At 40.1% G+C, this 13,538-nt stretch overlaps 1 protein-coding gene across 1 annotated transcript in view; it reads left to right on the top strand.

Annotated features, from left to right (window-relative positions):
- Positions 1-13,538, top strand: part of DNAH11 (dynein axonemal heavy chain 11) — a 180,764-nt gene that overhangs the window by 102,848 nt on the left and 64,378 nt on the right. Inside the window, exons 47-56 of the mRNA XM_075271484.1 lie at positions 556-760; positions 1,166-1,331; positions 2,225-2,327; positions 2,613-2,852; positions 4,519-4,680; positions 5,687-5,880; positions 7,065-7,227; positions 7,772-7,895; positions 10,000-10,142; positions 12,435-12,596. Of these exons, the coding sequence (XP_075127585.1) occupies positions 556-760; positions 1,166-1,331; positions 2,225-2,327; positions 2,613-2,852; positions 4,519-4,680; positions 5,687-5,880; positions 7,065-7,227; positions 7,772-7,895; positions 10,000-10,142; positions 12,435-12,596 (1,662 nt within the window). The remainder of the gene's footprint in view (positions 1-555; positions 761-1,165; positions 1,332-2,224; positions 2,328-2,612; positions 2,853-4,518; positions 4,681-5,686; positions 5,881-7,064; positions 7,228-7,771; positions 7,896-9,999; positions 10,143-12,434; positions 12,597-13,538) is intronic.

Here is a 13,538-nt window from a genome sequence, read left to right on the forward strand (position 1 = left end):
ATTTCTACAGCTTCAAGCGCAAACTAAAGACACATCTTTTCAGACAAGCCTTTCACAATGTCTAACGTAAACCCTTAAGCCTCCTCTGTCCCCGCTCCCACATTTCCCCACATGATATCATGCCATTTCAGGCTAACTTTATAGGTCCAAGCTCCATCCACATGTTACAGGACACCACTAGTGACGGCTCATAAAGTTTTATGTTTGTGTAATGACAGTAACCTCTATCACAAAAGTGTCTGACCTCTGCATAAGCAATACCGCCCCTGCTACTTCTTGTGTCACCTCCTCTACCTCATAGATTGTAAGCTCTTGCGAGCAGGGCCCTCAGTCCCATTGTGTGAAGTGACTTTCTTTGTAATGTATCTTTCTGTCTGTACTTGAGCCCTACAAATTGTACAGCGCTGCGGAATATGTTGGTGCTATATAAATAAAATGTATTATTACTTTTATACAGTTGGACATCCCCCTCTAATCCCGAACTAATGACAATAGGAACAATATTATATGCAGCATACTTTTATATTACATAAACCAATTTTTTTTGCATTGTAGGCAGTTTTCGTCCACACTTCTGAAACCACATGCCTTGGATACTTCACAGATCTGCTCATAAAGAAGTCTAAGCCGGTCATGCTGGTGGGCAGCGCAGGCGTGGGCAAGACTGTGTTTCTCAATGACAGACTGGCTGGTTTATCCGACCAATACATGATATCCAAAGTCCCATTCAACTATTATACTACATCATCTGCTCTGCAAAGTATGATTCTTATGTGACGGTGCTCTCTTTCATTATTTTCCTGTCTTTTAATAAGTTAATATGTTTCACTTGAACCGGGGATATTTTAATTTTCCCAGCTGTGTTTTTCTGATACAGAACTCCAAATCGCTTGCATAGTCATAGATTTAAAGGGGTTGTCCAAGATTGATATTCATTCCTATTGCCTTTTTACTATTAACCAAGCATAGCGCCATACATTGTATAGTGGCTATGCTTGGTATTGCAGCTCAGCTTTTTTTTTCTGACTTGACTATTTTTATTCATATTGATCTTATCCAACTCTAAAATTACTCCATTCACAAATACATCAAGTTATTATGCATGCAGACCTTTTCTTCAAGGGTCACAGCTATCTGATCTGACTATAATCTCTGTATTTTACAGGGATTCTTGAGAAGTCTTTGGAGAAGAAAGCAGGACGTAACTATGGCCCTATTGGAAACAAAAAGTTGGTGTATTTCATTGATGACTTGAACATGCCGGAGGTAGACAAGTATGGAACGGTCCAGCCTCATGCCCTCATCAGACAGCACCTGGATTATAGCCACTGGTAAACTGTTCATTTGTATGTGTAATATTGGGTATTAGAGTTTCAGCGGCAGGGGTGTAACTACCGCCATAGCAGCTGGAGCGGCTGTTTTGGGGCCTGTGAACTTAGAGGCCCAGTCAACCTGCAACCCTCTTGCTAAATCTTTTGCACAGAATTGTATTTTTCAGTGTAGACTTTTTATCTGGTATATCCCAGTGTTTGAGATACAGGGTATTGTAAGTAGTATTATCTAAGGTTACACACTAAGGCCATTGTACATTCATCCTTATCAGGTCTGAGGCATGTACTGTAACAAAGCCATTCTCTTGTGTGACATTCACATGATCAGGACGTTGTTTATCTCCTTGAATTACACTAATAAGCAAACAGGCGTCTTATACCAGGAGGAACTAATACTGAATATATTGTTTAACTTTGAATTATACAAAAAACTTTTTTTTCTGTTTTTGCTGAAGCTGGAGTACTGCTTATGCAATATTCACACTAAGCATGGTCTTACACTACTGTAGTGGGTTTTGCAGTTCGCAAATTGCTGATCAGTAACACTAAATTTCACTCCAAAAAGTCATTCTGCAGACGTCCATGTCCAACCACACGCGCCCATAGAGTTCTATGGGACAGTCCGTGCCGTGCCATGATGTCTGCGACTTTGCGGACCTGCTCTGTTCTGTGCGGACCCCGGTCACAGCACGGCACACCACGGATAAAATATCCGGTGGAGTAAGAGTCCGCACTGAATACAATGTGTCCGCAATTGAGAACCCACAATTCTGGACCATTTGCAGATTAAACTTACTGTTGTGTAAGACCAGCCTTAGTATACTAAAAAAAAACAAAACATCCTAATATTCATATATAATGAATTTTACTGTTTTCCCCATATGTTACTACAGGTATGAACGGCAAAAAATGACTCTTAAAGAAGTTCACAATTGCCAATACGTTGCTTGTATGAATCCCACTGCAGGGAGCTTTACTATTAATCCACGGCTGCAGGTAACATTTGATATGTATGACATATTGCTTATTCACTTGACAGCATTCGCCAGCTATGTGCTTGGCGTTGTATTAGTGGCCTACGCACCGCACCATAACTATAACTGGATCCATTCACACGACCGCTGTGACCGATCCGAGACTAAAACAGAACACTTCAAGTAGTGTAACAACTAAACCTTTAGACTTAGCTTTGTCAACTAAAATAGTGAAATGAATGTAAAGCTTAGGATACAGATCGCCATTATATGAAGTAATATGGATTTCATGTGTCTTTCCTTTCAGAGACATTTCACAGTTTTTGCAGTAAGTTTCCCCTCTAATGATACCCTAGAAGCCATCTTTGCCAAGATCCTTAGTTTCCACTTTCAGCAGCACTCCTTCCACCCGTCAATACTGCGAACCGGACCAACCGTGATTCAGGCGGCAATGTGGCTAAGCCAGAAAATGGTGCAGAATTTCCTTCCAACTGCTATTAAATTTCATTATATTTTTAACTTGAGGGATATCTCCAATATATTTCAGGTATGCCAAATCCCAATTCTCTGTGTTGAGACTATTGTAAACCTATTTTTTTAGTTTTTCTGGTAAATTTTTAGAATTTTAGGAATTTCCCCACACAGAAGATTAAGTGCGTTTTGGATTTTCAGGTAGATGTACTACACAGTGTGTTTCGCAGTAGCGATCTATCTTTTAATTCTTTATTGGGTTTATACCGCGACTAGGAGCCTGAGGTTTCTAAGGACGCACCGGCGTCACTTTTACATCAAGGCCGACACGCCCATTGTGGGTGGCTGTGGATATTGCGACACTGAGGGGTGTGTGCGCTGTGATTGGGCGCTCCTCCGATGACGTGAGTGTAAGGGGTGTGGCCAGGGATATATGAATCTCGGTGTTTCGCGGCGCAATCGAGGCTGAAAATCATAGCCGACCGGCTGTAGGTCACGTCACGCTCATCATTCCAGGCTATGGACCATCACTGTAGCCTGGTTTAGTCTCTTTGCCTCTGATGAACTGGTTTATCCAGTTGAAACACGTCAGGCTCACAGACTGGTCTACTATTGGTGTATTTGTACGTCCATGTCACTACGATGATTGTATGAACGCTTGTTTGTTGCTGGCTAGACTTAGTTATGGGGGTGTAAAGTAGGCCCTCCAGTTTAGTGGTTAGCTAGGGTCTTGACTGGTCTTTTACTGTTCCCAGCTAGCTTGTGTGTGATTGAGTACGCCCTTGTTCTCCAGGGGCATGTAAATGTTCTGGTTGCATTAACCCCTTAAAAACTATCTTGGTTTCTCACGAACCTTTGTATGGTTAAGTTTGCAAGGTTACCCACAATCAATCAATCATTCACACAAACACTCTATCACACATTTGATTTATCTGGCCAACAACTTTTTTTCGTCCTGCCAGTATGGACTTTGAGATTTTATGCCTTATTTTCACTTTTATTTCAGGTTCAATAAAACTTATATTTTAGTGTACTAGTTTATTCAGATTGATGGTAGAAAAGTCCTTCATGGAGGACATGTCTCTACCAGTTTCAGTATAAATCTAGCGGAAACCCGACGAACATCCACCCCATTAAATCTTGTGGGGTCCGTGGGTAAATCTCTGGTTTAGCGGATGGGCTCTGTTTTAGCGAACAGTCCAGAGCCTAGTGCAAGTGTGACCCTAACCTCGGTCTGTTGTGAAGATGCTGCAGGTTTTCACTGCTCATTTAACCCTACAATACAATCTGCTTCAAAATCCACATGTAATGCATGCAGATTTAGCTGTGTCACCATGGCCAGATCCATGGTGAAAAATTCCAATGTGTATCCTTATAATACTAGGTATAAATATGAGACTACTCTTCTATTTCCTGATTCATATGACGGCCCCCTTAGGCATATATTCAGTGAAAATCTCTTCTCCCACAAATACAATTTATCTGCAATTCATGCCAAGTTTACGTTACTAGTTAAAGAAAGCATGACATCTTAGAAGAATGGAATTACATGAATTTATGGAAAATCCATAATTGGAAATTTTAAATGACATCTTAACGCCCATTTGTGGGTCCCTGTGGGTTATGGAATAAACTTTTGACTTCTACGGTGCAAATCTGCAACAATACTACACACAAAGTACTGATGATTTGAAGCCTTATGAAATCTTCACACATGGTACCATCTACCTTCTTGGTTTTAGGGAATTTTGTTTGCTACTCCAGATTGCTTAAAGCAACCAAATGATCTGGTTCAGCTTTGGCTTCATGAGTCATCTCGGGTGTATGGAGACAAGTTGGTAGAAGCCAAAGACTCTGAATTATTTCAGAAAATTCTTCAAGACACAGCAAGAAAATACTTTGAAGTAAGTCTCAGCATGTCCCAACATCCAAATACTATTACTTGTTAATTTGCATCTAAATTGTTGTGTGCGCAATAACCATGTATAAAAAAAAAGTTATGGATTAATCCTAAGAATCTTGGAAATGTCTCTAATGTAATTTATGCATTCAGTATTTGCAAATCCATCAGTCCTCCCATTCTCAGTGTAGTGTTTAGTATATAAAGTGTACCTAAACTTTTATTGGAAATTTATAAATCAACAGGTGAAAAAAAAGGAAGCTTTGTGATATATTAAAGAAAAACTCATGAGTAACTTCATCCTTCCTCTGTATTCATCATTAATTCTGAACTCCTTGATGTAATATGTTCAGAGCTCTATGTACATGGCTTACAGCTCCAGCCCATTCATGTCTTTGGAGAGGGGAGAGCAGCTGCAGCATCTAGTAGATGTTTTATTTCATCACAGAGCTAGATAATATTTTACATGATTTGGTAGTGTGTACAAAGCTTACAGCTCCAGGTCATTGACGTCTACAGAGAGATGAGGGGGGCAATGAACTGCTGAGAGAGCAGAGAGTGATAAGAAGACACAGCTGCAGTATTTGGAGACTGTTTTATCTCATCACAGAGCTGGATTATCAAGTAAACTTTATAGTGAGATAAAACTTTCTCAGCTGCATTTCCTTGCCTCTCTTTGCCTCAGCAGCTATTTTTTTTTTCTTTTTCCTACTCTGTAAACTTTAATGGGTCGTAACTTCAGTGGAAATGTAAGTTTTGTACAGACTGTCAAATACAGAGTTGGCCAATGAATTCAGAATGTAATGTAATTTCATTTTGCATCATATGCACTGCATTGAAATCCAGTCTTATCTTAGGTTTTGGTAATCCTTTCTCTTAGAACGATTTATAAAAGCCAGTATAACTGCTCTATTCAATATATTAATATTGCTGCACATTGTATAGTGACACATTTTAGGTGATTTCTTTTCTTGATCCCTGAAAATATGACTTTGTTTTATTCATGTTAGGGCTTAGAGGACCACATCTTGTTAAAACAGCCATTAATGTTTTGCCATTTTGCAAATGGTATTGGAGCTCCTGCGTACATGCCAGTTCAAGGATGGGATGCCCTCAAGAAAACACTTGTTGAAGCTCTCGACAGCTACAATGAGCTCAATGCAGCCATGAATCTTGTCCTGTTTGAAGATGCAATGCAACATGTGTAAGTAAAGAAACTTCTTGAGGAGAAACAAATATTTTAAGGTTAAGACCTCACATTGTGAGAATGCTGCTTTTTTTGTTGCAGATTTTGCTGTTTTTGTTTTTTTTTTTTGCCAAATCTAGTAGTTGCTACAGAGGGAATGGGTACCCAGAGGAAACCCACACAAGCACAGGGCGAATATATAAACTCCATACAGATGTTGGCCTTGACTTGAACGCAGGACAACTGGTGCAAACCACTGAGCCAAAAACTAAATTACAGTTTATTATTGCAAAAATTGTGGCAAAACCATTTAACTTTAAATTCCTGGAAAAAAATCATTGCATCTTGGAAAAAATCATTAATTTGCAGATTTGAGATTTTGCAGTTTGCCTTCCAATTTGCAGTGTTTGAAGAACCCATTCACTAACATTGCTCTGCAATTTCTTGGATCTCTGATGTGGAACTCTCACTATAAATTTGCAACATTTCCTCTACCTTTTTACATAACCCAAAAAAATAAGTGCAATACGTTATTTTTGTTGTTAGAATATCTTACCATAGTTTGAGTTTTTACATGGCCAATGAATAGTAATTAGGGTTAAGCCGATCTTGAGATTTCAGGATCGATTTTAAAATCCAATTTCCGATCATTTTCCAGTCGATCCCGATTGCGATCGTGAAATTTGCTCGATTGCCGATCGGAATCCAATCTTTTCCGATCCCGATCGCTCAACCCGAGTCAATGCTTCTCTATGGGAAAAGTCACTTTTGGGGTTGAGCCGATCTTGAGATTTCAATATCCGATTTCTAATCATTTTCCAGCCGATCGCGATCGTGAAATTTGCTTGATTGCCGATTGGAATCCATTCTTTTCCAATCCCGATCGCTCAACCCTAAGGGTGTATTCACACGTATTTTGGCTCGTAATCTGGCACGTCTACGCCACGGGAGCTTTTGCGGGCCATATACGCTCCCATTGATTTCAATAGGAGCCGGGATCGTATACGCGGCGCTATTTTGCAAAATCACGGCCACAAAATAGTGTCGCGTATACGATCCCAGCTTCCATTGAAATCAATGGGAGCGTATACGGCCCGCAATAGCTCCCGCAGCATAGACGTGCCAGATGACGAGCCAAAATACATCGTGTGAATGCACCCTAATAGTAATAATATTTGTCATTTTTGCTGTTTTTGTCGCAGATGTCGTATCAGCCGTATTTTGGAGGCTCCTCGCGGTTACGCTTTACTAATTGGAGTTGGTGGCAGCGGTAAACAAAGTTTGTCAAAATTGGCGGCATATATCAGCTCTCTTGAAGTGTTTCAGATCACATTGAAAAATGGATATGGAATCCAAGACCTGAGAGTAAGATGCAAAGTTAACATGAATATTATGTTGTTATGTAATCCAGTTAAAATTTAGTTTTCAACCCAAAATAACCCAAAGAAAATGCAATATATACTTGTAGTGGCCAAACTGCCAATGACAAAGTTAAAGGGGTTTTATGGATGATTAAAATTTTGGAAAAAGGCTCCCAATGGTGTAAAGTAAGTGATGCTTGCCTTACCGTATGGATTCTGTTGCTTCCTGTTGGAATCTGATGTGGATTTGACTGACCCCAGTATAAACTAACAACGCATAGCTGGCCATACGTCTTGTACTCTTCTTTGCTCTTAATACAGAAAGTCACTTTTCATTCATTTATGAGAGCTCTGGCCCTGATACTTCTCATTTAATATGGCAATGACATGATGAGCCTTAGTCAGTATAGGAGTTACACTGATGATGGATACAGTCATAGAGCAGGGGGACAATCTAGCAAAAATCCTTAAAATCATAGAGGCTTTTGTTTATATACTTGCATCAACATATCCACAAAGGATAAATCGTTGCCGTCTTTCTTTTACAGGTGGACCTTGCCAATTTGTACATCAGGACTGGAGCCAAGAACATGCCCACTGTGTTTTTGCTGACAGATGCCCATGTTCCAGATGAGCGCTTTCTTGTTCTGATTAATGACTTGTTGGCATCAGGTGATTACATCAACACGTTTCTTGAAAGATTTTTCCCATTGATAAATTATCTCCGGTTACAATGAACTTTCAGCAAAAGGAGACTCCGCTAGATCAGTTCTCATAAGGAACTTAACCTTGTAAGACATTACACTTACAGAATACCTAGGAAAAGAAATGTGTCTGATAAATATTCTGCAGTTATGTCAAGTCATAGCTCAGACCAAAGTACCTACTATAGTACTATATTACAGTATATTACTGCACTACGGCAGCAAATCCCTTTATACCACAATAGCATTGCACGGTCTACTCAGTAAGATTCCTTGTACCTTCTTGGCACTCTTTCTTAGCCAAAACAATACTCCCTTTGATCATTTTAAAGTTTCATATGAGTGCCATGTCAAAGGGTAAGTTAAATTGAGGCTAAAGTATTATTAAGGCTGGGTTCACACCAGCGCTTGGTTTCCATTCGGGGGCTCCATCCCCCATTCTGCTTGAAAAGAGTGGAAAGAAAAGTCCTGCAAATTTTCTCTCTGCATTTTTCGGGTGGATACCCGGCAGACCCCGGCAGTCTATTGGTTGTGTGGGTTTCTGCAGGTAACTATTTTTTACGCAGATTGGGTTTTCATTATTCAGGTACCCAATGGACCCCAAGAATGGAAACCTGAGTACAGGTGTGAACCTAGCGTATGAGATACAGATTCAAACATGAATGGCTTAAAAGAACTTGGGACATTGCAGATTTCCAAAACTATGTAGCATCCAAACACCATTGGAACTGCTCAGATATTTCCATCGCAGGATTTAGATTGGTGGTTTGCCTTGAAGGTCAGATCTAAATTTCTTGAGCAGTCCTGAAAAGATTCAGGCCCTATAGAACAAGGCTTTGGAGTTGGGAGGTCAGACCACTTACTTAGATTCCAACTCCTCGATTTTTCACAACCCCACAGCCATGGTCAGTCAGAAGTTGTAAAATTCCTCAAATTGATTAAAAAGCCAGTGATTGACTTCCTATGAAAGTAAGAATGTAACACACTATGCATAGAATTAATATATGATATAATTAATATATCTAGGTCTCCACTCTGACTCCACAGCCCTGCTGTAAAGAGTGCCGTGGTTGTTTCCTGTGAATTATTCAAGATCATGAATTTCACCAATGTGATCTTAAGACATGTATCTGTAACATGTTAGAAAATTTTTGGCTAGATTTTCCGCTATATTTACGGTGATCCCACAACTTCTTTGGGGTCCATACCAAATGACCTTTTATAGGCAGTCACCAACAGTGACATTGATCAATTGATACCTGTTGCGTCTACGAAGTAGTTTATTTCAACTTCACATTGGCCAATGGAGTGACTATTTAGTATGTACAGTATAAATCCATTGAGCTGTTCCAGCCCCCCGGGGTGGGAACATGGATGGAAAACCAGTGTCTGGCGATAGTATTCCTGGTGCAGAAGAGAACCTCAATGAACAATGTCCTGTCAGGTAGAAGAGTCCACTTCAGGATCTACAAGGAGGAGATGTGCATTAGGGCTGTCCGACACCACTACCCCCATCTTGTCATACAGACACTTACCTACTTGTTTCCAGTCCCCTTTCTGATAGGTAGAAACCATACCTTATGTTGTTATATGGGCCACAGCAACTCTAAGTGTATAACATGGGCTGTAAATAAGCTTTGGGTGTTGGATAGGCACACTGCAACTCCAAAAAATATGTATCTGGATTCCTTCAATGACAACTTGACAGTACAGACCGTACTAATTCTGGGTAAAGTTTCAAAGCCTTTATTGGTCAGAAATCAGGTGATGCATTTTGGAGTATAGACCCCTTCATCAGATCTCACTGAAGTCTTTGAAGGAGTGCGGATCAGATACCAATATTTTTGGAGTTGTACTGCAGTTATCCATCGACCACCTCTTTATTCCTGGTATCAGTAACTGGTGAGATGCTTGTAGCTAGTCTTATAATTCATATAGCAAATAACTCTAAGGAAACGCCATTGCAAGGCAATAATGATGAAACCTGCCTGGGAGAGGAGACTCTACTCTGATTTAAGGCCAGTGTTAAGTAAGTAAATACAATAAAAAAATAGTAATAAATATTCTTTCAGGAGAGGTCCCTGACTTGTTCACTGAGGAAGAAGTGGACACCATTGTATCCGGTATCCGAAATGAGGTGCGAGGACTTGGATTAGAGGACTCAAAAGAAAACTGCTGGAAGTTCTTCCTGGAGAGAGTTAGACTTCAGCTTAAAGTAAGTCTGGGATGTGTGTCAGTAGTTTTATTGTGGAATATGTGGAACAGACTTTACAATGTATTTCACTTAAATGGGTTCTCTGGGCTAAATATTTTATGGTCTATCCAGAAGATAGAGGGCTGACTCCTGGATTCTGGATCGAAGATCTGTACCGAGCCGCTTCTTGCACTCGTCCTGTACACAATACGGGGCCACAAGTCAAAAGTCTGTCCCGTTTCTCAGGGCAGAAGACGGAAACCTGCCGGATTGCCTAAAGTGGAGACCGAGCGCTGGTGTGAACCCGCCCTTATCTGTAACCTCTGTAACCTGAGTGTAACCTGAAGTAGCCATATAAAATTACCACAAGCCCGGGCAATGGTAACGAGGACCTATCCACTCTCCTGATGTATCTGTTTTAGTTTTATATTCCCCAGGATCTAGGAGAAATAACAGAGTAATTGCAATTCTAGGAAGATGCTCTAAAATTCATATTGCACGGGGAATATAAGTATTTAATAAAATCCGCATGTTAGGAGAAGTGGCGGGTTCTCTTTAAGACCCATGAATACCTTAATACAGAAATACTAAAACAACAACATTTTTGCCATATTTATTTAGTTCATTAATCATATTGTCACAGAATCTTACCTTGTATTGTGTACATCTGGCAATCTGACATCGTAAGGGCCGTCATACCTTGATTTATCAAAGTTTGTAATTTTATCTCTGGTTGGAAAGTGTCTCTTAATCCTGCGTGGCTGATTTATCAAAACGTCTTACGTAAAGGATCGGCCTGATGATTCAGTGTCTTAGAGTAACACAGGATTAAGTGTTCAATTTGTCAGGAGCCAAGACAGCTGAGGTTGTGTTTTTACTTGTCATTAATGTCATTTAATAGCAGAAAATATAATACATATCGGTAACAACATGGGACCTTTCCTGGCTACCAATAATTCTAAAAGTGTTTGAAAGAAGGCCAGTGATCCCAGTGTATAAGGCTATGCCCCCATAATACTTGCGTGGACTAGTGGCCAGAAGGCAAATTACACCACAGATTAGTAAAAAGACTGTCTTGCCACAACGTCTAGTCGTGTGCGAAAAGCTACCCTCTATTTCAAACCTTGGACTATCTATATATCTCCTGAATATAACCTATAGTGATCCCTCAAAATAATACAGATAAAGCAAGTCATTCCATAGCAAAGTCATTTTCTAAGTAGAGGACAGGAACTTCTTTAAGATCCTGTCCAGAAACAGGACATGCCACTTATCCTAGCACAGGTAAAGTGCAAACGTGTAGTACCATACTCTGCAGTAGAGAGGCGCTGCTAGTCAGGTCCCAGTGACCTCTGAAAACCGCCAGATGAAAAAGTGCTGCAGGATTGACTATTCTGTGTGGCAGTTCCAGTTTAAAAGAATGGACTCCATTATAGTCAATGGAGTCTACTGGGTTTTAGTGGTCCATGTGTCTGTCTGTTATGGTTTTTCAACGGACCAGAACAATGGACACAAAAGTGTAGATGTGAACATAGCATAAGAAGTTACATATCATATAAATTGTAAGGTACAAAGTGTTGAGTTAATGCCTCCTACTTCCGTTTTATTACTTTTCTCCTGTAGCATCTGCTGCTCTGTGCACATTGTATGGCTGGCCACAACTTTCCCTTGACAATATGACAGCTCAGCGCTTTAGATGTGGTGGCCAGCCTTGCTTCAGAAAGGGTTTGTCTTTGAGACATCCTCTTTATCCACTTGGGTTATTTATCACTTCTTATATACCTGCTACAAGCAATGTATGTATTCTATAAATCATGTAAAGCATCTAAAGCTATAACATTAACATCTAATAAACCCTTGTAAAACATTTCTCTGTATAAGGAAAAATATATCTTTGTACTGTATTAGCCAGTGGACATGAAATCTAAAGCTTGAGTCTTCAGTAGTTGATACCTTTTTAATGGCTAACAAAAATGATGACAGATTGCAAGCTTTGGAGACTACTAGGTCTCTTTCCATCACTCTTGATTCCTGTGTCCTTTTTGTGTATAAATCTGCATGCCTTCAGAAATTGTGTCATACTATGCCTGATGAAGAGACCTAGTAGTCTCGAAAGCTTGCAATCTGTCATCATTTTTGTTAAAGTATCAACTACTGAAGACTCTAAATCTTCATATTTCATTTCTCAGTATGTTATAGATATCATTGTTTAGTGGAAGGTTGAGGTTTGTCGGTCGCAGTAACACTGCATTGCTGACCGGCCGAGTGCATCTTGTCATTGTTACTTAACATTGTCTCTTCTTTTGTATCCAGGTCATTCTATGTTTCTCTCCAGTTGGTTCCACCCTGCGTGTTCGAGCTCGGAAGTTCCCAGCTATAGTTAACTGCACCGCTATTGACTGGTTCCATGAGTGGCCACAAGAGGCCTTGCAGTCTGTCAGCAGGAGGTTCATTGAAGACACAGAGGGTATTGAGGTAAGGAATTTTTAGAGAACAGTGAAGTGTGATTTCCAAAACAGCTTTAACTGATCAGCAGCGTCTTAAGTATCTGATGTAAAGCTGTTTGGTTTTTAACTTAAGGTTTACTCACATTCAACATAACTATTTTTCTGCTATATGACAAGTGAATATGCAGTGTGTTAAAAATGAAAAAAAAAAAAAAAATACCCCAGAACATAGGTCATTGTTGACCCCAGGTCTGTATTTACCCCATTGTTTACACCACTGGGTAGAGACTGTAGTTCACACATTGCAATTGATACCTCTGCTCCACATCACACTTGGATGGAACACGTTTACTGGCAAACAATAATGGGATCTTGATTCCATCTTTGTTCCTTTTTTGTCTCCATTACACTGTAGTTCTGCATTGAGACCTATACACACAGCACTCAGGAATGCAAAGGGTGTCACATTTGGAAAAAAGGATCTGCTTTTATTTTCCAGCAGCTATGCAAGATTTATCCATAGTAGGCTGTGTCTGGTACTGCATCCCTAGTCAAGTGAATAACAAGACCTGATGCAGACTTTAGCTAAAAGAAAAGTCTGCAACAAAAATTACACCTTTTCAATTCAATACAATACACAATTATCATTCTAATGATATCATCTATCATCAGAATCCCGTTTTAAGCTAAACCCATGACAGAATAGCCTTAAGAAAAGCTATTCTTCCACTACCTTGTCTTCTCTGCCGTTCCTTATATATCCCGGTTTTCGTCCATATCCATTAGTTTTCTCGCAGCACTGAGGGCGGTCCCCAACGCTCAAACAGCACTGGGGGCGTCCCTAGTGCAACAAGAAAACTATCCAGTGCTGCTGCCTTCTCATCCACCGCCTCTTCTTTCCTGTTAGGCCAAAAGAAAATGGACGACTGTGCATATCCATCGGTCATTTTTCTGTGGCCTCTCCTGTTCG

This window comes from Leptodactylus fuscus, chromosome 4 (genome assembly GCF_031893055.1).
Source record: "Leptodactylus fuscus isolate aLepFus1 chromosome 4, aLepFus1.hap2, whole genome shotgun sequence".
Lineage (NCBI taxonomy): Eukaryota > Metazoa > Chordata > Amphibia > Anura > Leptodactylidae > Leptodactylus > Leptodactylus fuscus.